The following is a 26,864-nucleotide window of genomic DNA, read 5'->3' as shown; positions in this document are numbered from 1 at the left end:
TCTGAAGAACAGGCAAATCTCAACATAACACCGACTGTTACGTAACAGTCGGGATCATTAATGTGTATGACCCCAATATTTGCATATGCCAGCCCGACAAGGGCAGCCAGTATTAACGTCTGGATCTGTGCACAGCTGAATCATCAGACTAGGTAAGCAAGTAAGGACAACAGCGAAAAATGGCAGATGGAGCAATGATAACTGACATGATCCATGATATCATGATATTTTTAGTGATATTTGTAAATTGTCTTTCTAAATGTTTCGTTAGCATGTTGCTAATGTACTGTTAAATGTGGTTAAAGTTACCATCGTTTCTTACTGTATTCACGGAGACAAGAGCAGTCACTATTTTCACTTTTAAACACTTGCAGTCTGTATAATTCATAAACACAACTTCATTCTTTATAAATCTCTCCAACAGTGTGTAATGTTAGCTTTAGCCACGGAGCACAGCCTCAAACTCATTCAGAATCAAATGTAAACATCCAAATAAATACTATACTCACATAATCCGACGCATGCATGCAGTATGTATGACAAACATCTTGTAAAGATCCATTTTAGGGTTATATTAGCTGTGTGAACTTTATAAATGCACTGTATTATAGTCGAGAGCTCGGGGGGCGGGGAGCGCGAGATTTAAAGGGGCCGCAGCCTGAATCGGTGCATAGTTAATGATGCCCCAAAATAGGCAGTTAAAAAAATTAATAAAAAAAAAAAACCATTGGGTATTTTGAGCTGAAACTTCACAGACACATTCAGGGGATACCTTAGACTTATATTACATCTTGTAAAAACTGGTTCTAGGGCACCTTTAACTAATGTTAACAAATAAAACCTATTTGTAAAGTATTACCATAAATTCTATAGAAGTATTTTTCATGGTTAGTTCATGTTAACTAATGCAGTTAAAGTAAAAAATGTTAATGAACAGATCCTTAGTGTAAAGTGTTACTGATAAACTGCGTGTGTGTGTCTCACCTGTCTATGCAGATTTTCTCCACCTGAGGCACCAGCACCTGCAGGAGTCTCATTATAGTCTGCAGAGGAAGTTTACTCTTCCAGGAGAGGACCTGACAGAAAGCATGCAGAGATTGTTTTGCATTTACTGTTTTTTGCTATACTTTCTGAAAACATTCACAAATATTGTAGTCTATACGAGGTCCTCACAAGCTCCGATCTATAACTGAGGTTTTATGACTCACCCAGTCCGGAGCAGGAGCCCAGTCTGATAAAGACGACACACTTTTCCGACTTTTCCGATCACAATCTCCATTTAATGAATTCTGATGAATTCAAAAAGAATATTTTATTGATATAAATAGAATAAATAAAGTTATGTCGCTATTAAATGTCAAAGGTGATGCTGTACCTTGTCATCTTCACCCGAGGTCGCTTCAGCGTCTCTGACTGGTGTCTCAGAGCCGTGATCTGATTGGCTGTGAGGCGAGTCACTGTGCTGCAGTAACAGCGTCGATCCGTCTTCAGAAACCTGCGACGTTTCTGTTAGTTTATCAATGCCTGTAACATAATAAACCAACAGTTTATTAATTTTTTTACAGCCAGCAAGGATATCTTCATGGCGAGAACAACTTGAATAATAAAAGTCAATTTACAAAAATTGTCAAAAATTCTAAAATACATCCAGGTGATACTTTTTAAAAATACATCAGTTAAACATTTCTGTGAATAAAAACATTGTCTATTTACATTAAAAAAAGTTCAGTAAAATATGTTTAACAGTCATTGGAGTTAGGCAAGGGAGGCTCTTCACCGTTCAATAAATTTGAATATGAATAAACATGAATCTTTAATATCCTAATCTTGAATGGCACGTAGTAAAACGACTAAAAGAGGACCTATAATGCCCCTTTCACAAGATGTAATATAAGTCTCTGGTGTCTCCAGAATGTGTCTGTGAAGTTTCAGCTCAAAATCCCCCACAGATCATTTATTATATCTTGTCAAATTTGCCTCTATTTGGGTGTGAGCAAAAACACACAGTTTTTGTGTGTGTCCCTTTAAATGCAAATGAGCTGCTGCTCCCCACCCCCTTTCCAGAAGAGGGCGGAGCTTTAACAGCTCACGCTTCCTGGAGCTCGTGCTTCCACAGCCCTACACAGTTTAGTGTACAGAGAACATGGGATACGTACGTGGCGTGGCCTTCAAGCTAGCGTTCAGAGTGCCTGTTTGAACCGGTGTGGTTTTATATGGTGCCTCACTGCAGGTGGCGCTGTAGGGGTTGTTGGTCTCCATGAAGACGGCATTATGGGTGCTGTTGCTCCTGGTTTTCCTCTGCAGGGCTTTCTGAATTGAGTTGATGTCTGTAGGCAGGTTAGCCAGCTGGTGAAAGAGGTTGCGCTTGCGGATGATGCCGTACACCAGGTTAAAGTTACCTGATTTTTTAGATAGAGACATGAATACAAATGCATGTAATGTAAATAAAAAATGTTATGCTTTTGAAAAAACATTCTCCATAAGTATGTCATTCTACACACCTATTTTGCAATGTGGAAGGAGGCGATTTTCTTTGAAAACTGATGAAATTTACACAGTTATTGAACTAAACTGGATCAACATTGAACTGACTTGAGCTGAATAATGAAGCTATTGTCTTATAGAACTGCTTTACAGCAGAAATCAAATTTGTCTCATTTGATGTTGTAAGTTTGCATTGCTGATTCAGTTATTTTTTTTTACTGCAAAGTATAAAGTGCATTGTATAAAGCGCTATAGAAATAAAGCTGACTTGACTTTGAATGTGCGAGACTTCCGATTGACAGTATTAGTGCTAACTAGAAGAACTATTTGCCCTACAAACCAGTGTGTTTACAATTATGCTAGTAAATTAAAATAATATGATAACTAGTAGCAGAAGCAAAACAGACTGTTTTGTACAGGTAAAATAACTGAAGCAAATGGCATCAGAAGTCTTGAACATTCAAGTTAGAAATGCATCTGTTAAAAATAAAGTGGATACAAATAAGAAAAGAGTTGTAGGGTTTATGTTATATTCTAAAATTATTTGCATTCAATACACAGCCTTTTGCTACTTCCACTTGTTTAATTTATTAGTCATTTAAATGCAGAACTGTGCAGACTGTATTTACAACAGCTTCAAAACACTTACCATCAAATTGGTACTGAATGATGTTGTTAAAAACTTCCAGCAAGAAGAAAACCAGGTGGTGGTTAACAGGTGAGCTGAACAGGAACCAGGTGTTTGAGAAAACCTCCAGCAGGTGGAGTAGTTTGTTGGCCGCTACCATTGACAGACTTTTCAGGTAAGGAGAAACTGAAACAACAGCAACAGCAGCAACGATCCATCAGATAGTGAAAACAACCTCTCAAAATGTATGTGCTTTTCTCTGAGCAAATGCACTTACCATTGACTATAATAGTGAGAAGACAATCATACAGGGGCTGCAATCGCTGATGGCCACTGGTGATGATCTTATGGAAAACCTGTTGATCAAAAGAAGAATTATTTATTAATTCAAATCAGTTCTAAATAATTATGATGCACCAAGTTTTAAAATGCGCATGTGCAAATCGGATTTAAGAGCTAATAGGAAGACAAGTAAAATCTGTGAATAACTCACACAAATATTTTTTAAAAAAACTGTTAGGATGCTTTTTTTTGTTTTGCTTTTTAGCTTTTAAATAGTCTCCAATAGCAAAGGCAGATGTATGTATCTGTTGATCTCACCACTATCAGCAGGTCGGCGTGAGTCCCAGCGAACACTGAAATATCCATGGGCACACGAACACAGTACGGCTTATTCAGACGCACACCAAAATTCCTCTCTCCGCTTAACAGCAACAAGATGAACACGCCGATATGCACCAGACCCACACGAGCTGCGAACACATGCATATGCACAGTCACTGACACATATGCGTACATTCTACATATCCACACTTCATAAAAATAAGACACCACTAAAGCAACTTAAAACCCTGTGTGTAAAATGTGTCTGTGAAGTTTCAGCTCAAAATCCCCTACAGATCATTTATTATAGCTTTTCAATTTTCACCCTATTTGGGTGTGAGCAAAAACACAGCATTTTTGTGTGTGTCCCTTTAAATGCAAATGAGCTGCTGCTCCCACCCCCTTTCCAGAAGAGGGCGGAGCTTTAACAGCTCAACAACAACAAAGCTGGAGAATCTCACGCAGCCAAAATGAGGATTGTCAGTAACAGTTTTCAGCCTTACATTGTTCAAACCGGAGTCGACACTGATGGAGAGACTCAGGAAGAAGTTACAACTTTTAGACGTTTCTGAATGGTTAGTGGATACATTTATGTAGTTGCTGTGGAGTTGATTCAACTCATCCACTACCATGTCTAAAAGTAAAAATGTCTCTCAATGTACATTAGAAGGTTAAAATACATGGGTAATTTATGCTGTACGTGTGATACTGAATGCACCAGATACTCACACTGATTGGCACGAGAGTCATTCAGATAGAACAGAATTGGCACCAGAATATCCAGCACATCACTGCTCTTCAACACATAGAACAGGAACTTCTGAAACACAGAGATGAAGAAACGTCAAAGTCTGAACTTTACAGGTATATAAATGCAGTTGATGGAAAAGTATTTAAAATTCATATGTAAAAGAGCTTCTAAAGAAGAAACCATGCCATTAGGGCTGTCAAATGATTAATCGCAATTAATCACATACAAAATAAAAGTTTGAATTTGCCTAATATATGTGTGAGTACTGTGTGTAATTAATATGTATAGAGAAATACGCACAAATTACTGTATATATTTAAGAGAAATATGTTATTTATGTACAACATATTTTTATTTATATATAATATAAATATGAAATTTTTAATAAATAAATATTCTTGTAAATATTTCTCAAATATATACATGAACGTGTTTGTATTTATATATACATAATAATTACACACAGTACACCCACATATATTAGGCAAACTCAAACTTTTATTTTGTACGTGATTAATCGTGATTAATCGTTTGACAGCCCTACATGCCATATCAACAGTCTGTTCACAAGGCTAGAGCTGTTTAAATTTGTATGTCAATTACATAATTATATTTCATATTTTATATTAAATTTTAAATAATGTATTTTAATTCTTTTTATATTTAGATTTATTTTATAATTATATATTTTTTATTTTAAATAAAAATATATTTTATTTAATTCTTTATTTTTTATGTTATTTAAAAAAATAAATAAAATAAAAATACAATAAAAAAAATAATAATAAGATAAAATAAAATAAAATAAAATAAAATAAAATAATATAATAGGTGGCACCTTGTTGAGGTCACATAGTTTCCAGAAAAGCACCAGCAGCTCCTGATGAAACTGGATCTTCTTGCAGGAATGGGGCAGGTACGTCTGCATCAGGGGGTTATTGAGCAGCCGGCTGATTCCTCGCAAGATTAAATGAAAATCCTACAGGCAAAAAAGAGACATGCATTTATAAATATACAAGTATTATTCTTATAATGGTAATAAATGAGAATACTGATCACTTACAGTGTTAAGAGGGCTATTACAACTGTAAGGTAGGAGGGGTTGTGAAGTGTTTGCATGTGTCTTACCTCTTCTCTGTGAATTCGAGACAGGTAGTTTACGAACAGGTTTTCACCTCTGGTGGCCTGAAACATATCATGAGGAAAAATCTGATATTCAAGCAAGAGTGTTTGAGATGCTCAACTATCATAATACAAAACACAGGTTCTCTTTCAAAGCCTGCTTTGACAGCATTTTTGGGAATGACATGCTTTGTTTCGGTGTCAAATGTACTGAAAACTATACCACCTTACCACTGCCAAGGGAATATTTTACCTTGGATGTAGGGAAATGTCAATTATAACCATTTTATTCAGCACTAAATCTAATAAAACCGAATGAAATCAATAAATCGCAATTATTTGTATGAAAATTACTTCATCATGAAAAAATCTCGATAATGATCATTACAGGCCTAATGGAATGCAATGCAGTGCTTTCACTAATGTAGTCGGTATATATAGAAAATTCACATACTATTCACAACAAACATACATATTTCACATTCTGAACACAGCCGTAGTACATGTGTGTGTCTTGTTACCTGGAATCCTTCAGTCGTTGTGTTCTTGTTGTAATCAGCAGAGCTGGTGTCAGTATTCGTGCTCGGGTTCAGGCTGGTGTTTGTGTTAGTGGCAATCTCTTGCTCCAATGAAATGATCAGAGTCTGCAGCGCCAGCTCCGCTAGCGCCCCCCGCTGGTCAGAGAACATCAGGTGATTGTAGGGGATACCGTACCCGACAGGGTCATACGCACACACCACGTTAAGAAGAGAGGTGAAGAGGGGCAGGGCATGTCTGAGAGACAGAGAGAGCACACTTTAATTGTGATGAAGTCCGCTGCACCAACTATGAGTATAAATGAGAGCGTATGTGGTAACCTGTTTTCTCTAGAGCAAAAGAACGAGACCCAAGGGTTGAGTGCATGTGTGTCAGATGGAGACTGGTACATTTCTTCAGAGAAACATGTCAATAAAAGCTTCAACAACTCTGCCCTAAGAGAAAAATAGAAAGAGAAAGGTAATTTAATCAGAAATGGTGCATTAAACTGATCATGTGTAACAGAAAAGATTTATAATGTTACAAAAAAATGTGTTCTTTTGAACTTCATCAAAGAATCCTGAAAGAAATGCATCACTGAAGACTGGAGTAATGATGCGGAAAATTCAGCTTTGATCACAGGAATAAACTACATTTTAAAACTGTAATAGTAGTTCACAATTTTATTGTTTTTACTGTATTTTTGATCAAATAAGGTGGGCAGTATGGACAAGGACGTATGAAGTGGGCGGATCTCTGACCTGTTGGAATCATAGGTGTGATTGAGAGGCGGAGTCTGAGCAAATCCAACACCAGCTTCCCAGATGAACTCACAGCTGTCTATAGACTGGATATCAGCAGCACCATCCTGCACACACACACACAACATTATATATATATATATATATATATATATATATATATATATATATATATATATATATATATATATATATATATATATATATATATATATATATATATAGAGAGAGAGAGAGAGAGAGAGAGACTGCAGGGTTATACACTTAAAAAAATCTGGTGCAAGATTTACTTTGAAACAATGAGCACTTCTGAGGAAATCTAATTATTGGGTTTGACAAAGTCCAACAACAGATTGATGGAATTAATGCAATTATGAGATACTTACTAACTGTTAAACTACACATCAACAAACAGAGCTATTGTTTGTCATGAAAAGCTAATTAAAATATATATTAAAAATATAAAAAAGAATAAATAATTAACTGCCGGGCAATTGTTATTTAAATGAGTAACCATTTTGTTGAACAGTGGTTTACTAAAACAAAAACTGTTGCTGGTCACTTCTACATCACTCTAAGCATCTCTTTGTGTCAAAGCAGGTGATTCTTGGCCAGAATAAGTAATGATGTGCATCTAACTTAATCAGTCAGAAGCTCTGGCACACTAGGAAGGATGGAGATGGAGAGGTTTATACCGCAGTGGTCATGCTGTGGCTCTCCACAGTGAAGTCTGGACAGAAAAGCAGATCAGATACCGCTGTGAGGAGAGACTCCGCCAACGGCCGCGTGGACTCGTCATCGCTTTCATCCTGCGCCAACAAAATCTGTCAGTCTACAACTCACGTTTTTAAATCAAAAAAGCAGTAAATTAATTCATGTTTTTTTTTCCAAACAACACAAACACCATACGATACAAGCTTGTCTGACCAGTGTTTGAGGAGCTATTGGCTTTCTGAAGAGTTTCATACATACAATCACATCATCAATACACTCATTCTGCTCCCTAATCACAGGATATTTAATACGCCGTCGTTCTTTGAGACGCACACAATCAGAGCAGTGTTCAGGCTGGTAACAGGAGACTGTAAAAATGCACTCTCTCTCACACACGCAACTCATGCTTTAAAGTTAAAGCAAGGCAAAGGTTTTTGTGCATCCTTTTAAAACCGCTTGCACAGCTCATGCATGCTCTGGGAGGGTGTGCATACTGCACAATTTATTTTACTGAATATTCAACCATTTGGAGAGCTTTACTACTCACACTGAAAGCAATTTTGAGAAATCCCTCAGTGAAATACTCACAACAGACTTGCCCACTTTTGGCACGGTGGACCAGAAGAAACCACGCCAGTCTGGATCCTCAAAGATGTACGGCAGAATCCGAGTCAACAGACGAGTGCAGCTCAGAACGGTCTGTCTGTCTCTCTCACACACACAGCCGGAGTCTGCGTTCAACACGAGCCTTTCCACTGCCTGCAAAACACACAAACACACATTAAAGGTGCATAATGTTTTTAAGCTAAAGAAATGATCAGTTCTAGAAAATCAATTGATTTAATTAAATTCCTTGTAACTCATGACTGCTCAAAAATAGTCCACATTTGTGAAACCTACATATTAAGAAAACAACATCAAAATAACATTAATATTATTCTGGAATACATTCATTTTACTCGCATATAACCAATATGCATATTGCATATTTATACTAACATGCATATTTATGTTTATCAACAAAATTCAGTCCCAAAAGTGTGAAATATTAGAAAGAATCTAAAAATATTTTTACAAAGTCATGCACAACATTATGTGTTAAGCCTCAGTTGATACCCGTGTCAAAATGGGTCTGGACGCAAAAAGTGGTTATATCTATTAAAAACTATTTAAAAAAAAAAAAAAAAAATCTAAAATTAAATGACATGCATTTTGATAGTTTTGACACATTTCCAAAGTTTGGCTCTTGTATTAAAACTTTGCAATTTTTATTTTATTTTTAATGATCTCTTTCAGGTCAAAGCATAAGACTTCAATCATATTATTGGTCTAGAAAATGTTTTATTTGCTATATCAGTGTTGTGACCACATTGCCACTTTTTTTTCCCACATTAACCTCTATTATGGGACACAAAATGCACCTTGTAACAGAGGGTTGCCAGATTAGACGGAGACTCTTCTCTCACAGCACGGATCTCAGCGGCAGGAACCAGAGCAAAAATATCCTGTGCCGTCAAGTTGACGTCAGTCCAGAATTGGTCCCAGAACACATCCTCAGAGGCTTCTACAGGCTGGAAAAAATCACACACGGGTCAATTTTCATAAGTTAAAATGAATAAAAACACAACCATTCAATGAATGTGTTAGGATTTAGTGACACTATAGTCTGTGTACAACTTCTTCCATTACACTATACATCTTGCACCTTAATTCTCATTAATTGTCATAAAAATGCAAAACATGTTAATTTTTAGGCAAAATATATTTTTTTCTTTGTTTATAAAATATAATATTTTTATTTTCACCAGTTTTTGTTACAAAACAATGTGTTAATAGAGATTATTATTTTAAATCCTTCACAAACAAGACTTGTTTGTCAAAACTGAAGCACCACAGCTTCACCTTAAATGACCATTACCTCTAAAAACTCACTAAGAAACGAGAACAGCAGATGAATGTAATAAAAACACAGTTTTACTGCACACAGCTGTCATATGCATACATTTTTTTTGATTTTTGTGAATAATTTTGAATCATTTAACATAAAATTATACATTTAAGATTTCAAAACCTAACATATAATATTAAATGAAAGCTTAAATGTCCAAACGGGTGTATAAAGTTTAATAATTTTAGATTATAAGAAAAAGACATCAAGAGATAGTCTTCCATCTGTTAGACTTTAACAGCGTTTTGAACATGTTTTAACTCAACACAAACATTTATAAAAGTCACATCTGTCAAATAAAATAAACCTGACCTGTGTTTTGGTAGTAAGTTGAATCACCGCTTTTCTGAAGTGCAGTTTGGAGTCTGAATTACCCATCTCACTCCGATCTGTCCACCGCGCACCTGTGGCGCAGGTGAACACGACGCCAAATTACCAATCCTACTACAGCGAAGGCTTCGCTCATGAATATTAATTACGCCATACTGACGTCGACGTTAATCTGGCTGGCGTATCCAATCACATAATGTATTCAAAATTGAGCGCCAGGTAGGATTCGTTGATTCGTCAGCTGCCTGGCGCCCTTTTCAGCCTTTATCCAATCAGTTTGATCCTCTGAGGTAACTTTCCGGGACGTCATGAATATTCATGAGGCACGTCTTAGCCATAGTGGGACTCGTTTGTTCGTGACCAGGATCTAAGAACGGTTGGTTTCCGGGTGTGTTAAGTACATATTTGCTCAAAGATTACTCTTTAAAAGTCGTGTGGCTTAAGCATACTTTAAATTAATATTAAGTTGTTACTTTAGAGGCGTAGTTAACGTTGAATACAATGGACGGTGTGCTCAGAATAACACACGTCACTATCCATGGGTGATTCATTTAGTTTACACTGTGGCATTACATACTGTACATTGTGCTTTAAATACAAACATAAACACGCAAGGAGTATATTATCTTTAAGTAACGTTATATGTTTTTCTTGAAGGTGTTTAACAAGAAAAGCCACTTTTGTGGTGTTTGTGGATGTTTCCTGCACCGTTATTTCCTGCTTTATGTAAATATGTATAGGCCAGTGGCGGCTACTGGTCTGTCAGAGAGGGGAAGCTCATTTTCGGCCTACATCATAAAATTGTCTATTTATTTAAAAGTAAATTCTGCCCTACGTTCCTTTTCAAGAAAATGGTCTGTGACCCTGTTGTACCAACTAGGAGTCTTTTCAAGTGACTTGACCAGTGTCCTCTCAATGGCCAGCAGAGCTAGGCTGCTTAAACGGCCTTGGCCCATTGTGTTTCGGGTGTAGGACTTGAGTCACTTTAAACAGGAGAAGCTCCTTTCTACACCTGCAGATGTAGCTCCAATTGTTGCCACTAATGAGAACAGTTTGTAAAGCTGAGGCATTGCACTGTCCAACTCCATGTCTTTAAGGAACACCAAGTAATCACACAGCTTTCCCCTGTTACCCTGCAAGTCCTGATCTGAATACAGGACTTGAAGTTCTGACCTCAGTCTTCCTGAATCAAAGTGATGGCCATAACTTTTCAGGACACTTTGGAAGGCCTCCTCTGGAAATACCTGTCTCATGTCATCAAATTTCCCTGGATTGACTAATTCTAAGAAGAGCATGCTTTCCAAATTTGAAAAACGTCGAGGAATCTGCTCCAAGATGTTATCAAGGATGGCCATGTACAGATTTCTGTATCGCACTTGGGGATCCTGCAATTGGGTCAGACGGCGCTTTCTCATGGGCTCATCTCGTGGGTCTGATGCGAGATCTGCTGTTTTGGCATAAATGGCTTGGAAAGCCCCCTCTGACCTCTTCTCTTTGACAAATGCAAGAAGAGATTCAATTCTGTTCTTGCAGTAAAGAACATCCATCGCCCTCTGCTGGACAATATTAAAGACCACATCAGTCTCAGAGAAGATTTGTTCATATGTGTACAACATGAACACAAACTCAAAATCCTCCAGTTTCCTCACAAAGCCTTTGGCACAATCCAGTGTATCATCATCCATTGTTGTATCTGCAATGATGTTCTCAAATGTCTGCAGGAGGCCATCATAATTGTTTGCCACAGCGCTCACTATCCGTGATGTGAAATTCCATCGAGTAGGAGCGTTTCTGGGCAACCTTGAACAGCCTGCAGACTCCAGAAAAGATGTCCTCTTTGTGGATTTTGAAAAAAAATGTGGCAAATCCAGAGAGTGATGAAAAAAAAATTCTGCACTCAGGCAAGCATTTAGCCCCCTGTGACAGCACCAGATTCAGTCGGTGTGCATAGCAATGCACAAACATTGCACTGGGGGCTATTGCTTTCACTTTGGCCTGCAGACCATTGAGATCTGAAGCCATGACAGCAGCCCCATCATAGGTCTGTGCCACAAGCTTGTCCTTAAAATTGTAGCCCTGCATGTTCTCATTAAATATTTCAAAAACGGACTGGGCATCTCGCCCCCCCGAAACATCAAAAAATCCAATAAAGCGCTCCTGAATTTTACCTGCACTATCCACATAGCGAACAATGACAGAGAGTTGGGCACGGCAGGATATATCAGTTGTTTCATCCACCTGCCATCCAAAAAAGGGAGCATCCTGAATTTCATCTCTGATCTGATCAGAAACGGTGGCTGCAAGAGCAGAGATCAAATCATTTTGAATAGTATGGGACATACCAGAAAACACAGTTGAGGACTCGAATTGTGTGGACAGGACAGAGTCATATTTAGCTAATGTTTCTGTGAACTCCCTGTAATTCCCCTTGTTCAGGGGCGGTTTCTTCATTAGGGCAATAGGGCGACGCACCACCAATTGAGGGGACGGATTTTTCAATCACATTCAACCAGAGTTACGCTAGCTGTCACTGCTAGGCTGTTTGTTCTGCCTCTGGATATAGTCCAATCAGCATCAAGTCACGCTCTGTGGAGTACCGCCTCTTTTTGGGCATTTCAGTCTGGCGGAGATTTGCCCCGAGTGCTCCCATAGACTTCCATTCAAAAAACTTTTTTTTCGAACTGCAGGCACTGCAATGCAATCTCTATGGGTTCCGGGAGGGCTCGCACTAACGTGCTTTCGTCATCATACATAACCTTAACTTGTGCAGCGATTGGTGGAAACTAACATACCTCTTAATATTTTTTTTTAAACTGAAGTGACATCCAATAATTTTCTCAGTGCATTATTTACATTTCACAGATATATTCTCCATCTGCAAATGTTAGAAAGTCGAGAAAATATTTCCATTTTGCAGTCATGCGTGGACAAGCCTTCAGCCAGCGCAAACTTCCGTCAACGAGCGCCGCCACGCGCATGCATTCATGTTTGTTTTTATAGTCTTCAATATGAACATTGTTTCTAGGACAATATTGGGCAGGATGTGAAATATATATATATATATATATATATATATATATATATATATATATATATATATATATATATATATATTTTTTTTTTTTAATTAAATACAGATTTTTTTTTTTTAGATCCCAGTCCTATGCATGCTTTAAATACTGAATTTTCCATGTTTTAGATTAGTAATGATACATTATTATATCACTTGTTAAATGATTATTTAACAATTAGCCTATTCATTCCTGCATTTCTAAAAAAATAAAATAAAAAAAATTTGTGCCCCACCAAAATTTTTTTGCACCAGCCGCCACTGCCCTTGTTGGATGATTCACTACTCTCATCATGTCCCCTAAATGACAGCTCCTGCCGGCCAAGCAAGGATGTCACATCAATAAGGCGGTTTAGGAAGGCCCTGTTTTGTTTGACTATTTCATTATGTTTAGCCACTTGAATGCGAGCACCTTCATTTATTGCATGCTCAACCCTGATCCTGCCCATGCAACTTAATCTTGCACATGCACTCACATGTTCATTGCTCTTTTCATGTCTTTTATATGCCCTGTCAAAGTTAGACAGATCTCCAAACCCCACCTTTGACCAAACAACACATCCGTGAGATGGTTTCATCAAGAGGCATGGCCAGCAGTACATTTTATTTGTCACAGCACTTCCAGTCAGCCAGCTAAATTTGTCATACCAGGAGAGCTGAAAAGACCTGTTATTTTTCCCTATCTTTTGCACTAAATCAATCTTAGGTGTTGATCTGCCCTGCTGTTTAATTCTAAGTTTTTCCTCGTAAGGAACACTTTCAAATGGCTTTGCCAAAATCAGGTCGACAATATTAGCACCGTCTGCCATCGTGCGCAGTTTCACCCACGACGCTAGCCTAGCCTACTAACGTTATATGAATGAATGAATGAATGAAGGAATGAATGAATGAACGATCTAAAAAAAAAATATTAAACTCTGTAAAACTGAAACAAGGAATGTGGTGTATAATTGTGTGAAATGTATGATGAAAATCAAGCAATTTCGCCAAGCAAATATCAAAGAAATAGGTTGCAGCAGTTTTTATTTCGACTGAACTTGAGAAATCCGCGATGGGACTGAGCGCGAATAGCTTCAGTGATTCCTTATAGTACAGAATTGCTGTCAGTCAAAAGGAGATGCAGTCTTTCGACAGACCCTCCAATCATCACGCAGAAGCTCGGAATCCGGGCCAGCCCACTCCCCATTCACCCCCAGAGACGCTGAGCGTCCGTGGGTGGGACATAATCGCAGCGTTTATCCAATGACCGTCTAGTTTCGAAGCGCTGAAAAAACCGTTCAAAGCAGCCCCATTGAAGTCAATGGACGCTGGGCTTCAATAGGGAAATGCACTGTGACGCTGCGGGAATGTATGAGAAGGAAATCGAGTCAGCCGACCTGCTATATGTAACTGATTCTGAACGAACTCGTCTTTGAGATGAACGTTTTCTAACGCATTTTTAGTCAATAAAATGTTAATACAATAGTACATATTTGACCATTAATTTTGTGACATTATAAGGGAAGCCGAGCTTCCCTTGCAGTCTTAAAGAAATCGCCACTGCTATAGGCCCTAATCTACAAATGTCTTGTATTTGAAATACTACAGCATAGTTGCTTTCTAGAAATGAAATTGGGAATTGTAAATACTTGGATGTTTATAGGCCCAATTGTGAGTTTGTTTTGGGTTTGCACCATATGTCATCGGTTTTTAAGAATACTTAGATGCAAAAATAATCGTTTCTCTACTGATATGATCTCATAAAAGATGCATACATATTAATTACACAATAATCAGACAAATACTTAAAAAACATTTAGTATGAAGCACAACATGTCACAAAGCTGCTGGATAGACTGTCAACGTTTTTTTCTTTTCATGTCAACCTCACATTTAGCAAAGTTGTATGCATATACATGGTCACACAGTTCCAAATTCCAGGTTTACTACCTAATTTCACAAATAAAAAAAACTTATTTTTGGGGATGATTGTTTCAACTTCAAGCTGATATTCAGAATGTACCCATTAACCAATGCTCTGTAAATGCAAAATTGTTTTTGCTTTGGCATTTCAAAATAGTAAAAGAAGCAGAACTGATGACAACATTTGGCCAATTATTACAAGTGGACTATGTTAATTTGCACAATTGCACATCATTTTCAGATACAAACTTTATTCAGACACAAAAAAAAACATTTACATGCTTTACAGCTGTTGGAATAGTCTTGTTTGCATATAATGGGCATTTAAAGTTGGAAAAACTCATGCGTGTTAATTTATTTTGGACATGCTGTTAAATGTACAAGCTAGAAACCATTAACATCTGAATTAAAACCTCCAAAATGACAATTTTTAAAAAATATTACATAAAAAAGTTATGTGGGGAGTTATTTCACAGTGATTGTCATTTCTTTCCTTGAATTTCGCTGTTTCTTCTTCATTGTCCAACAGAATAAAAAGAGGAATTGTTGATTTTTAATGAGCCTTTGAACCTATTAGTAGTTGTTTTTGTTCTAAAACTGTTTTTATTGTGGGATCCAAAGAGGATTAGATTGACAAAATAGCAGGTAACACTTTTTGAATTGAACTGGTCTTCTTCAGGTGCTTCCATGTCCTCTGCAATGGTAAGTGTCTACATTGCAGCATTGCATTTAAAGGCCTGGGCTATGTTTGAAAAATTATTCTACTCTTACTATTTCTGCAATATGCAAAATAAATACTGCATGTGGGATGTATACGTGGAATATCTGGATTACTATACTTCCCACAATGCAAAATGCTTTACTTTAATGTCCAGTGTAGTCAATGGAAAAAAGAAAAAGAAAAATCAACTTTTGAAAAAAATTGAACTCCTGTTGCAATCAAGGACAACCTTTTTTGACTGGCTTAAAGAAGAGGTAATTAAAACTGCAAACACAAATTATCTTACATGCATACAATTATGTATACCTTTTGTCATATTTGTTATATTAGTATTTCTTTTCTTCTACCCACAGATGAAGTTTGCCCTGACATTTGTGTATGTCTTCTGACCTCCTCATGTCTGGACTTAAAATGGAGAGGTATGTAATTTAATATTGTGTCCTGAACATGAATGAAATGTAATCTAGTTGATTGACCACTCGCATCTCTGCTGCTCTTAGGAACAGTTGCTCACAAGCTTCCTAAATCAAATGTTTCTTCTACACTGCAAAAATCCATATTCAATTTAATCTTGGTTTAAAAAGAAGTACATAAGATGTATGACTTATTTTGTTATCTTGTTTTTTGTAATATAATGCTCATCTATTTTGTTATAGTGCATATTTTTGATGTGGAAATGACTAACTGGAACTTAAGGTTTTTAGAAATTTTACTGGAAAACAAGACTCACAATGTACTTATTAAGAATAGACTTGCTTGCTGGGTTCAGACATTTATATAAATTTATAAGATTTCTAATAAAATAAATCAGTTGTTGTAAGGCAAGCCAATTAGTATTAAGCAGTGACTTCACCAAGTTGTTTCCTGCCATGCTTTTGTTTGTGTAGTTGTTGGAGAACAACTGTGGTGCTGGGCTCTGAAAATTATGATGACAGTATTTTGGAACATGTCAGTATGACTACAAAAACATTCAGACAAAATAGGACACATTGGACAACTGAGATATTCATGTGCAATATTCATTGGTAATTAATTGCACTTAAGTAGGATCAACCCTGATTTTGATGTATTTTTCTGGGAATCTCAGGAACATGATCCGATTTTAGGCTGACACACATTAAGTTTTGTTTTCATTGCATTGTAATATCAGCGCAACCAGTACACAACAGAGCTGCACAATGAAGTAAACTGATTAAATGGCACGCAAACCATAGATACACACATGCAACTTAAAAAGAAAAGGAAAAACTGGTTTACTATTTATTGTTTAGTGATTGCTCTTGGTTGCAGTAATGGTCCACCCGCAGTTATAAATAAAGGCAATGCAGTTCAGCATCACTATATTCAGCTGCTGAAGAGACAATCTCCCTGAGTTTGCTTTGCATTTTTCCTCAGGTAATATTGTCTCTCCATTTTATCACATTGTATACTGATCACTCTTTCAGTCATTTGCTTTAGCTGAATCTGATTATTTATTATTTATTATTTATCTGCCATCCAAAATGTTCATCTTGTCAAAATCCATTGTCCATTAAACATATCCTTTTAGACTGTATTACATTTACCCCTGTGAGAAACCGTTTTTACTCTGTTGATAGTTTTGAAAAGGTTTTTAATCAAGTGAGCCCAAGCATGGTTTTAAGATTTTTAGAGGAAATAAATTTGAAACATCTTTTTTAATCTTCCTTTGATTTAATTATACTTTATTCTCGCCATGAATATAGCCTTTGAAGCTGGTATGGCGTTAAAAAAGAAAGAAAGAAAGATTATTTATTTGTTCTGGTTGTTTACTTATGAAATAGTTGTAGTGAAGGTATTTACATAAATGCATAACTTAATCTGAATAAGTAAAAACAAGAAATGAAGATATAATCACTGTTGTCCCCTGTTATACTGTCAGTATGTTTGTATAACAAAAGTGATGCTGCAGGCTAACAGAAAATCAAATCAAAGAGGAATAATATTAAATAATTTTCCATGCTTAAGGGATAATATTCAGTCAGTTGATTTGATCATCCAAACTTGAAAAAGATCACCCCCATAGGTCTAGTTTTGTGATAATGTACAGTCAGCCAGACATTTTATCATTAACTTGACTATTTAGTAATAAAAAGTAAATAAATTGATATAGAAAACACATTTAGTTTGAAATTATTTTATGTAAGAAGGAGAGAGAAGTGATACACGAGACATCAAGCAAGCTAATGTAGGATGTCGGATGCCAGATAGAGCTTAATTCTACAGTTTAGTGCAGATTATACAGAGAATTTTTCATTATGCCACAATTGAATCATTCAGAATCAATTTTTGTTTTTACAGGTCAGTTCGTCACAATGAGGTTTCTAATCTCACTGTGTGTGTCACTGCTACTGCTGGTTAATGGTGGGTGTAAATCTATAAAAGTAGTCAGATATCTGAATGATGCATTTAAATGTCAGCTGACTACAGTAGATGCCATAATATTAACTCAATATGTTGGAAATTTTGTTTTTAACAGGTGAAATTATCAATGGACAAACATCAGGTACAACAATCACTCTTCAATTTGATAGTAAACTTCATCATGAATTATAATCCCTAACTTTCATCCCAGAAATAAAACAACTCCCAGACTCAAGTGGGATTCAAGTTTTATCCAGTCTGTTGAGGAAAAAAAAAAAAAACAAAGAAAAAAACTTTCTCTCTCCCTGAACTGAAAACGTAATATTTGGGGTCAAGAGTCAGTTGAAGAATTACTTTCCTTTAGAAGTAACGATGTAACATATTTTGTTACTTATGTTGATTAATTTTACGGAGTGTATAAAGATTTATAGATGTAGTCATTCTGTCAGATCCATCCTCAGTTTACCATCCTTTTTTCCATAGTTATCCACATATCCATAATATTCATGTATCCATATATTACATAATTGAAAAGTCCTGTTTTTTTATTTGTTTTGTTCTCTGATGCCAATGATCCTGACTGAGCTAGAGTATAAGAGAATGTTTACTTGTGATTCTCTTCTGTCTCTTTACATTCTTTTCATTCAGAGCCGACAACTTCCAGCTCTGATCCATGCTATGATTATCGAACTCTTGATGAATATTGGAGAGACATACGACAGTATAACTACTATGGATATGATGACACCCTTGTTGAATGGAGTGGCTGGTATCGGCTGTATTTGAATGGAGAAAGTGCCCAGATGTCTGAGTGGTGTGTGAGTAATGCTGGATGTGGTGGTGAAACTGGACTGTATCTCAGCGGTTCTCATCCAACACTTGAGGATGGAGTGGTGACCCGAGAAGTCGTGGGAAGTTATTTGTGGTATTCCTCTCAGTGTGGCGACCACAAATCCACATCTGTCCAAGTTAAAGCTTGTCTGGGAGGTTATTACGTCTATGAATTTGTTAAACCTAATGTATCAATCTCCAGACCAACATACTGTGCAGGTGCAGTTATAGGGTTTTTTTTTTTTTTTTTTTTTTTTTTACAAAATACTGTACATTTTTATAGTTCAAATGCTTGCTGTTAATATTACATTAAAGCTCCACCTACAAATGTCATTAAATTATTTAACAAAACAAAATTTAAAAGTAAATTATGTCATTTCTATTCCAAGCAAATTTGGTAAGATAATGTTTCCCAAACCACCCTTGTACTCTGAGTGTTCATATAATATTGACTGGTCCCTGTTGCACGGATTATTACATGTACCCCTGGTTTCACAGACAAGGCTTAAGCTAGTCCTAGACTAAAATGCATGTTTGAGCTGTTGAAAATTAATTGAAAGTAACTTGCATTTGTTTTGTCTCAAGATCCACACCAGTAATGTTTTTTTTTCTAGGGTATGTTTATAAAAGCTACTTAAATACCCTAATTGCAATAAGGCTTAATCCTGGCTTAGCCTAAGCCCTGTCTGTGAAACCGGCCCATAGTCTTGGAACAAATTTATTACATTAAGCCAGAAGTTGTGTTGGACTTCTAAAACAAAAAGCATTGATCTAAAAGACTGTTTGCACTCTTTGGGAATCTCAACCTACAAATGTCTGGTTTTAAGTTTAAAGGGATGGAGAAAGTGTTTGGAAAAATTACACATTTATATACATTGCATTTTTCATTTACACAAAAAGTGTTTAAATGCATAACTCAACATTTCTCTTCTGTCCATGACAGTTGCTTTTCAAAGCATCAGCAGTGATCCCTGCTACAACTATGAGTCTCTGGATCGTCCCTGGAGAGCCAACAATGAAAGTGGAGAATATATTTGTGATAACTCTTTCTCCTGGAATGGCTGGTACCGGCTTTTCTACTATGGAATGAACATCCGGATGTCAGAGACCTGTGTTAGTTCATTCAGCTGTAACACATACTATAATCTGTGGCTCAGTGATCCTCACCCTCAGATAGAGGATGGAGTGGTGATCAGGGAGGTCTGTGCTAGTTATTGGAGTGGCTGCTGTGAATACAAGTCAAGACCCATCAGAGTGAAAGCATGTCCAGGCAATTACTATGTCTATGAACTTGTGAATCCACAACTCTGGTGTACAGGATACTGTACAGGTAACTTGTTTTTCCACTTTTTAACAGTCTTTTGAACTTCTTAAAATGATTTCATGTCATGTCTTGAATTTTCTTTTTTTTTTTCTTTTTTTAGATGTCAACACCATTTCACCACGCTGGTTTCCACTGTAAGTCCAGATATATTCACTGGATCCAGCATTACCTTAAGTAAGCTGTTACTAATGATTCATATGAACAAGATTAAAACTATCTATAATTTGCTATTTTGGTTTTGGCAATGATTATTCTGCATTGTTGTTTAAATTGCATCACTACTATACAGTCATGAATGTTGTGTATGAATGTACTGTTTGACCAGTTCAGATTTACATTTATGGAGATCCTAATTGAAATATAATATTTGTTTTGATGTCATCTCTCAATAACACAGATTATGATCCGTGCAATAACTACAACATACTCGACAACCACTGGAGAAGCACACTCAATTACTGGTCTATGTATGGATACATATTTGATCATGATGACACTCGTGTAGAATGGGATGGCTGGTATCGACTCTTCATTAATGGATCAAGTGCTCAGATGCCTGAATGGTGTATGTCTTACATGTCATGTGGAGGTTTTAGTTCTCTGTATCTTGGTGACTCTCATCCTCGGCTAGAAGATGGAGTTGTTTCTCGTGAAATTTACGGCTCCCATTATGGTCAGTGCAGTCGCTACAGATCTGACCCAATCCAAGTCAAAGCTTGTCCTGGAAATTATTACGTCTACAAATTTAGCAGGCCAACTCTTTCAATCCCAGCTCCTGTATATTGTGCAGGTACATACATTCATCTTTATATTTGACATGATGAATTTTGTTGTTTCCTTTCATATGACAGAACTTTTAAATAGTAATGTATTATAAACCCATTTAATCTCAATTTTACTTTTTCGTAATAGTGTCTTTTAGCACCCCAAGTGTCGACCCCTGCTACAACTATACCAGTCTGGATGAGCCTTGGAGATCCACTAATAACTCTTATTATAGTAACTATTACTACTATAGCATGTGTGATTCTAATGTGGCGTGGAATGGCTGGTACAGGCTGTTCTACAATGGTGAAAATGCTCAGATGCCAGATTCATGTGTTAATCAGTACACGTGTGGCACATATTACCCACTGTGGATCAACGGATCTCACCCACAGCTGGAAGATGGAGTGGTCACCCGTCAGGTCTGTGTCTCAGCATGGGGTGGCTGCTGTACTTACGCATCCCACCCTATAAGAGTCAAAGCCTGTCCAGGAAATTACCATGTTTATGAGTTTGTCAAGCCAATATTTTGTGGAGCTTACTGTGCAGGTAGATAGATTCAACCATTTACACTTTGTTCATTAACTTTGTGCAATTATTTTTGGAAATGAGTGGCATTAACATAAATCTTTCTCACATCAGATGTCAGAGGCCTTATTGAAACATCATCCACTGGTAAAGTATTGTAATTTTTCCCTAATATGCTAATAGAGCCCTTGTGTGCATTACTGTACAAAAGAAAAGATTTGGATTTTTTTTTTAATGTTTCCTTTTGGAAGTAGTCTCTTATGCTTACCAAGGCAGCATTTATCTGATGAAAAATAGTCAAAAACATTATTACTGTTAAATATAATTATAGTTTAAAATAACTTTTCTGTCAACTGTCACCTCCACTTTTTTTTTTTAGACAAGAAAATGCACTATTCAAACTTAAATGGTTGTAATTCAAGAATACTTTGGAGTATAGACATAATTGGTCAAAAACACAAAAACTGGTCTTGTTTTAAAGATGAAATTTGGCAGATTATTGTAGAAGTGAAATAACTTATGTAAGTGAAACAGAAAAAAAGTTATAGAAGTTTAAGTTTATGGAAATGTGAAATGTAAAAATATAATATTTTATATTTTATATAAAATATATATTTTTCAAAACAAGTTTTACTCTAAAACTGCAAGGAAATCAAAGCCAAAAATCTGAACAAGTTGTGTTCCAAATTTCAGGTTGATATCTCAAAAAATGAGTTTACAGTAAGATTTTGTTTGGGCGCAGTACCACACTTTTTCACTAGATGACAACCAAGCTCCATTACTGACCATATAAAGGCGCCTCCATTTCCATATATGGTTTGAGTGATCTGAACCATATATTTCCATTATTTTCATACAATTTATGAAGTAGACATCCTATATAGAAGTAGTATGGGAAGTTTGGCAGAATTTGATATGAATTCAGCCTCTAATAAACATAAAAACAACATGTATGTGGGTTATAAATCACCGCCACAATCATAAATGTATATTTTTTTTTCTATTAAAAACATTTTCAGACCTTTTTTTCTCAAAAAATTGAATGGATGTTATCTTTTGAACTCTTGGCATGAAAACAAACATGTTTAAACCAATCTTTAATGATTTTTCATGTTCATCGCTATTTCAAAATAAAGGTGTGAACATGCCTTATGAGTATGAAAATATGCTTGTTGCAAATTGATAAATTACTGCTCCTCTGTAATTTATTTTGAAAATCAGTCACCAAATATGTAAACTAGAGATTCTAAGCTTTCAAATGATATATAGTTTGTCAAGATTAGTTTAGGTTTAGTATAGAATATTACTGTTTTAAATATGTAATGGCTGTGGGCCCACCGGTGGGCCCGTGACAGTTAACAGGTTAATTTAAAATGTAAAGTGTAAAGAAACATTCTTATCAATGTTGAAAACGGTCTTAATATTTTTGTGGAAACTGTGATGCATTGATTTTGACGATAGAAAAACAGCAATTATTTGAAACAGAAATATTTTGACTCTTTACTGTCACTTTTTGATCAATTTAATGCATCTTTGCTGAATAACTACAAATAATATTAAAGTCATACAAAAAAACCCATACAAATTCATCAAACTTTTACACGAGAGTTTAGTCGAGATGGTTTACTGGTCAAATTTGTACATAATACAGAATGTAATTTAGTTGATGCCCCCCCGTTTTTTTTCTTTGTTTCATTTATTCTGTGTTTTTCCCCTTTTAGACCCTTGTGCCAAACTCAACTGCACAGAGGATGAATGGTGTGGAGAGAAAAGCGGAGTCTATGGCTGTTTGTGTCATGAGAACCAGACCAGTCTAGATTCTTTTGGTGAAACTCATTCTACAACTAAAAAATTTTATTATTATTATTATTATTATTATTAATTCTGACCATCTTTTTGCTGTTTTCTCTCCCAGATTTCTCAGAATCCTGTGAAAGCAGCTCTGGCTCCATGTCTGTGTCTCGCTGTCAGCTCTTTGAGGCTGGTTTTCCAGCTGATGTCTTACACCTCAATGATCCCAGCTGCAAAGGAACGGTCCGGAATGGCAGAGTGGAATTCCATTTTGATAATGATGAACACATCTGTGGTACAAATCTTGTGGTAAGATCTATTACACACAATGCTATTCAATTTACTGTCGTGTCAAATTGTCACTGAATGTTTCATTAAAAAAAAATCTAACAAACAAAATTTAGAAATATCTTGGTTGTGATGCCAGTTGGTTTGATGTATACAAATTTGCTGTTGCAATTTCTAATGTTGATTTTTATAATGCTGCTCTTACTCTACATGTGTCCTTTAAAGAAATACTGAAAGCAATGGTTATTTTTCATAACTTTTTAATATGTTAGACTCCATTCATGATCCGTGATTCAGGCAAAACCTTTCTATTGTATATACAGGGACCCCCCACTAACAAACTCTTTATACTGTGGTGAAAATGTTAGAGTAAAATAAACAGGTTGACATGTTCAAATATTATATCTATGTTCCATTAGGCAAACGGCACCCACTTCATCTATGATAACTTTATTCTGGGGACACCGAGGTCAGAAGGTCTCATCATCAGCAGACAGAAAATCCTGAAGCTTTCTTTCAGCTGTGTTTATCCTCAAACACAAACACTTTCCATGAATGTGGAAATCAACCCACTGGAGAGGTGAGAAAAACTAACTAACAATATAAAAATTAGTAAATGTATGCAAATCCAAGTATATATATAATGTGCTCTTAAAATGCCTGTATTTCTAAATATAGATTGAGGCAAATACAAAAATGCACATAGAACATTAAGTTTTTTTAATGGATTTTGACCATTTCATCAGCATTGTGCACAAGACTCTTCCCGCTGGTGAAGGCAGATATCGTGTCCGGATGATTCCATATCAGGATGATGAGTTTACCCGGCCCTTCACTGGTGCAGTGGATGCAGAGCTCGACCAGGAGATGCATGTGGAAGTTCGTGTTGAGGGGGTCGACAGCCGCCAGTTTGCCCTGGTGATGGACACGTGTTGGGCTACACCTGTGAATTATCCTGATTACAGCCTCCACTGGGATCTCATCAATTCAGAGTAAAGCAGGGGCTTTTTTCCCTTTTCTTTTAAGCTTGGCCTAAACTCAGTGTAACACTTTTACTAAATAAATTATAATAATATCATTTAGGATCACCTTAAATACTTTGTCCTTTAGTTTTTTCAGAACTATGAAAAAAATAGTAGGCTAAATCATGTGTAAATAGTAAATTGTGCGCATGTTTTAGTAAATCAAGGGAACAATTTAGTACATCGAGGGAATGAAACAGTAAAATTCAAATTAAAGAATGTCATTATTGATATTATCAGGTGTCCCAATCCAAATGACGACACACTGAAGCTGCTGCAGAACGGCGTCTCGACATCCAGCCGTTTCTCCTTCAGGATGTTCATCTTCACTACAAACTCCACTAAGCTTTACCTGCACTGTGCTGTTCACCTTTGCCTTCTGTCAAGCAATCGCTGCTCAATGGTGAGATTACAAAGCCTCTCATAATGATAATGATTTAATGGTTTTATGAGTAATTGATATTAAATGTAACTGATCAATTTGTATGTATGAAAATCTATAATTCTATATTAGAACTTTGATCAAATGCTTCAGTGTCAGCTAAAATACCTGTTTTTGCTGCCCTCTTCTGGAGACTTTGTACACCCCTTTGTTTCTTGTTTGCTCAGTGATATTTAACAGGGATTCACACCGCTGATTTTGCTCTTTTCTCTACCAGGACTGTGACTCTGGACACCAGCGGAGAGAGGGCAGGTCTCTGGACTTCCATGACAGTGCTTCCATATCCATGGGTCCTCTGATGTGGTCTGAAGGGAACACAGGTGAACATTTCATTTATTTTAATCATTTGTAATAAAGGTTACATATGATTTCTGTCATTAATACATTACATTTCATTGCATTATATTCCCTGTTCACAGATAAGTGGGTTCCAGACCAAGTGAAGGTATCTGAGGCTTCTTGTCTGTGTGGTTCTCTGATGGTGTTTCTTGTTCCTCTGATGAGTGTCCTGACACACTTTTAGTTTAGTACCACAAAAAAAAAAAAGAAAAAAAAAAAAAAAAAATTATGTGCATTTTGTCTAATGCTATTTTAATGAATGCGACACTGATGCCACACTGGTTTTGTCTTTCTACCTGTTTTCTTATCTCATGTAACCTTTGTCTACAATCCTACAAAATGAATGAATTACAAGAATTGTTATACTACATCTTATTTTACTCTATAGGATGTTTGTTTAAATCTTGCAAAAGTATTAAAAGGGTCATTCCTGTTCTCTGGTTATAACTATAACTTTGTAAAAGGAAGTATTTCTATAAAAGACAGATTATTTGGTCCATGAACCAGATACAAAATAAGAAGTAAACTTAGTCATATCTCTTCACTAAGACATCAACTCTAAGTTTATTTTAAAATGTTGTTATTAAAGTAATTTGAGTAATTTGTTTAAAACGGGAAGTAATATTTTTGGGTGACACAAACCTTTTAGGGTTAGTGTTGAAATTGATTTGCACAGTATTCCCCAGAAAATTTCACATTTCACTTAGAAAATGAAAATAAATATGCAAGTAAATAAAAAAACAAACAAACAATTAGAATATTTCTGAATAGACTGTGCATTTTCCCCCAGTATTTTCCAGTATATTATTATATAAATATATGTTGGGGACATGAAAATGCAGTAATAATTGAAAAGGTTATTAAAAGGTTAGTTCACCCAAAAATGAAAATAATGCAATTTATTACTTAACCTAATGTTGTTCTACACCCCTAAGACCTTCATTCATCGTCAGAACACAAATTAAGATATTTTTACAGTAATCGGATGGTTCAGATGGTTTAATATTTAAATCAGTTCATGTGAGTATATTGGTTCTACCTTAATATTATAAAGCGACGAGAATATGTTTTGTGTACCAAAAAAACAAAATAACAACTTTTTAACAATACCTAGTGATGGCCGATTTCAAAACACTGCTTCATGAAGCTTCGGAGCTTTACAAATCGAATCAGTGATTCAGAGCGCCAAAGGCACGTGATTTCAGCAGTTTGGCGATTTGAAATGCAATCCGAGTCACCTTTCTGGATCTTGAGAGAAAAAGTATGGATCTTGTTCATTTTTTTTTTTTTTTTTTTTTTTTTTTTTTGCTGCACATAACATATTCTTGTTTCTTTATTACATTAAAGTAGAACCAGTATACTCACATGAACTGATTTAAATATGTTTTAGTTCCTTTTTGGATCTTGAGAGAAGTACCATTGCTGTCTATGCAGGCCTCACTGAGCCATTAGATTACAGTAATTGTATCTTAAACTGTGTTCCGATGATGAACGAAGGTCTTAGGGGTGTAGAACAACATGAGGGGGAGTAATTAATGACATTAATTTTATTTTTGGGTGAACTAACCCTTTAAGTCTGAGGAGTCAGGAATTATTGTCTGC

The 26,864-nt window shown here is 36.0% G+C and overlaps 1 protein-coding gene and 1 pseudogene across 1 annotated transcript in view; one reads left to right on the top strand and one right to left on the bottom strand.

The window, feature by feature from the left end:
* Positions 1 to 9,997, bottom strand: part of hid1b (HID1 domain containing b) — a 12,186-nt gene extending 2,189 nt beyond the window's left edge. The window contains exons 1-17 of the mRNA XM_048170810.1: positions 9,840 to 9,997; positions 9,001 to 9,150; positions 8,168 to 8,338; positions 7,561 to 7,674; positions 6,866 to 6,972; positions 6,446 to 6,559; positions 6,110 to 6,362; positions 5,595 to 5,651; positions 5,305 to 5,445; positions 4,445 to 4,535; positions 3,713 to 3,864; positions 3,390 to 3,468; positions 3,134 to 3,298; positions 2,157 to 2,399; positions 1,376 to 1,524; positions 1,209 to 1,289; positions 985 to 1,076 (exon numbers count right to left, since the gene is read on the bottom strand). Coding sequence (XP_048026767.1) covers positions 985 to 1,076; positions 1,209 to 1,289; positions 1,376 to 1,524; positions 2,157 to 2,399; positions 3,134 to 3,298; positions 3,390 to 3,468; positions 3,713 to 3,864; positions 4,445 to 4,535; positions 5,305 to 5,445; positions 5,595 to 5,651; positions 6,110 to 6,362; positions 6,446 to 6,559; positions 6,866 to 6,972; positions 7,561 to 7,674; positions 8,168 to 8,338; positions 9,001 to 9,150; positions 9,840 to 9,905 — 2,225 coding nt within the window. The 5' untranslated portion in view covers positions 9,906 to 9,997. The remainder of the gene's footprint in view (positions 1 to 984; positions 1,077 to 1,208; positions 1,290 to 1,375; positions 1,525 to 2,156; positions 2,400 to 3,133; positions 3,299 to 3,389; positions 3,469 to 3,712; positions 3,865 to 4,444; positions 4,536 to 5,304; positions 5,446 to 5,594; positions 5,652 to 6,109; positions 6,363 to 6,445; positions 6,560 to 6,865; positions 6,973 to 7,560; positions 7,675 to 8,167; positions 8,339 to 9,000; positions 9,151 to 9,839) is intronic.
* Positions 9,998 to 15,951: 5,954 nt separating this feature from the next.
* On the top strand, positions 15,952 to 25,698 carry LOC125255508 (annotated as a pseudogene).
* Positions 25,699 to 26,864: the final 1,166 nt, after the last annotated feature.

This window comes from Megalobrama amblycephala, linkage group LG20, assembly GCF_018812025.1.
Source record: "Megalobrama amblycephala isolate DHTTF-2021 linkage group LG20, ASM1881202v1, whole genome shotgun sequence".
In the NCBI taxonomy this organism is placed as follows: Eukaryota; Metazoa; Chordata; class Actinopteri; order Cypriniformes; family Xenocyprididae; genus Megalobrama; species Megalobrama amblycephala.
The sequence above is the reverse complement of the archived record's forward strand: the minus strand, read 5'-3'. Positions and strand labels throughout refer to the sequence as shown.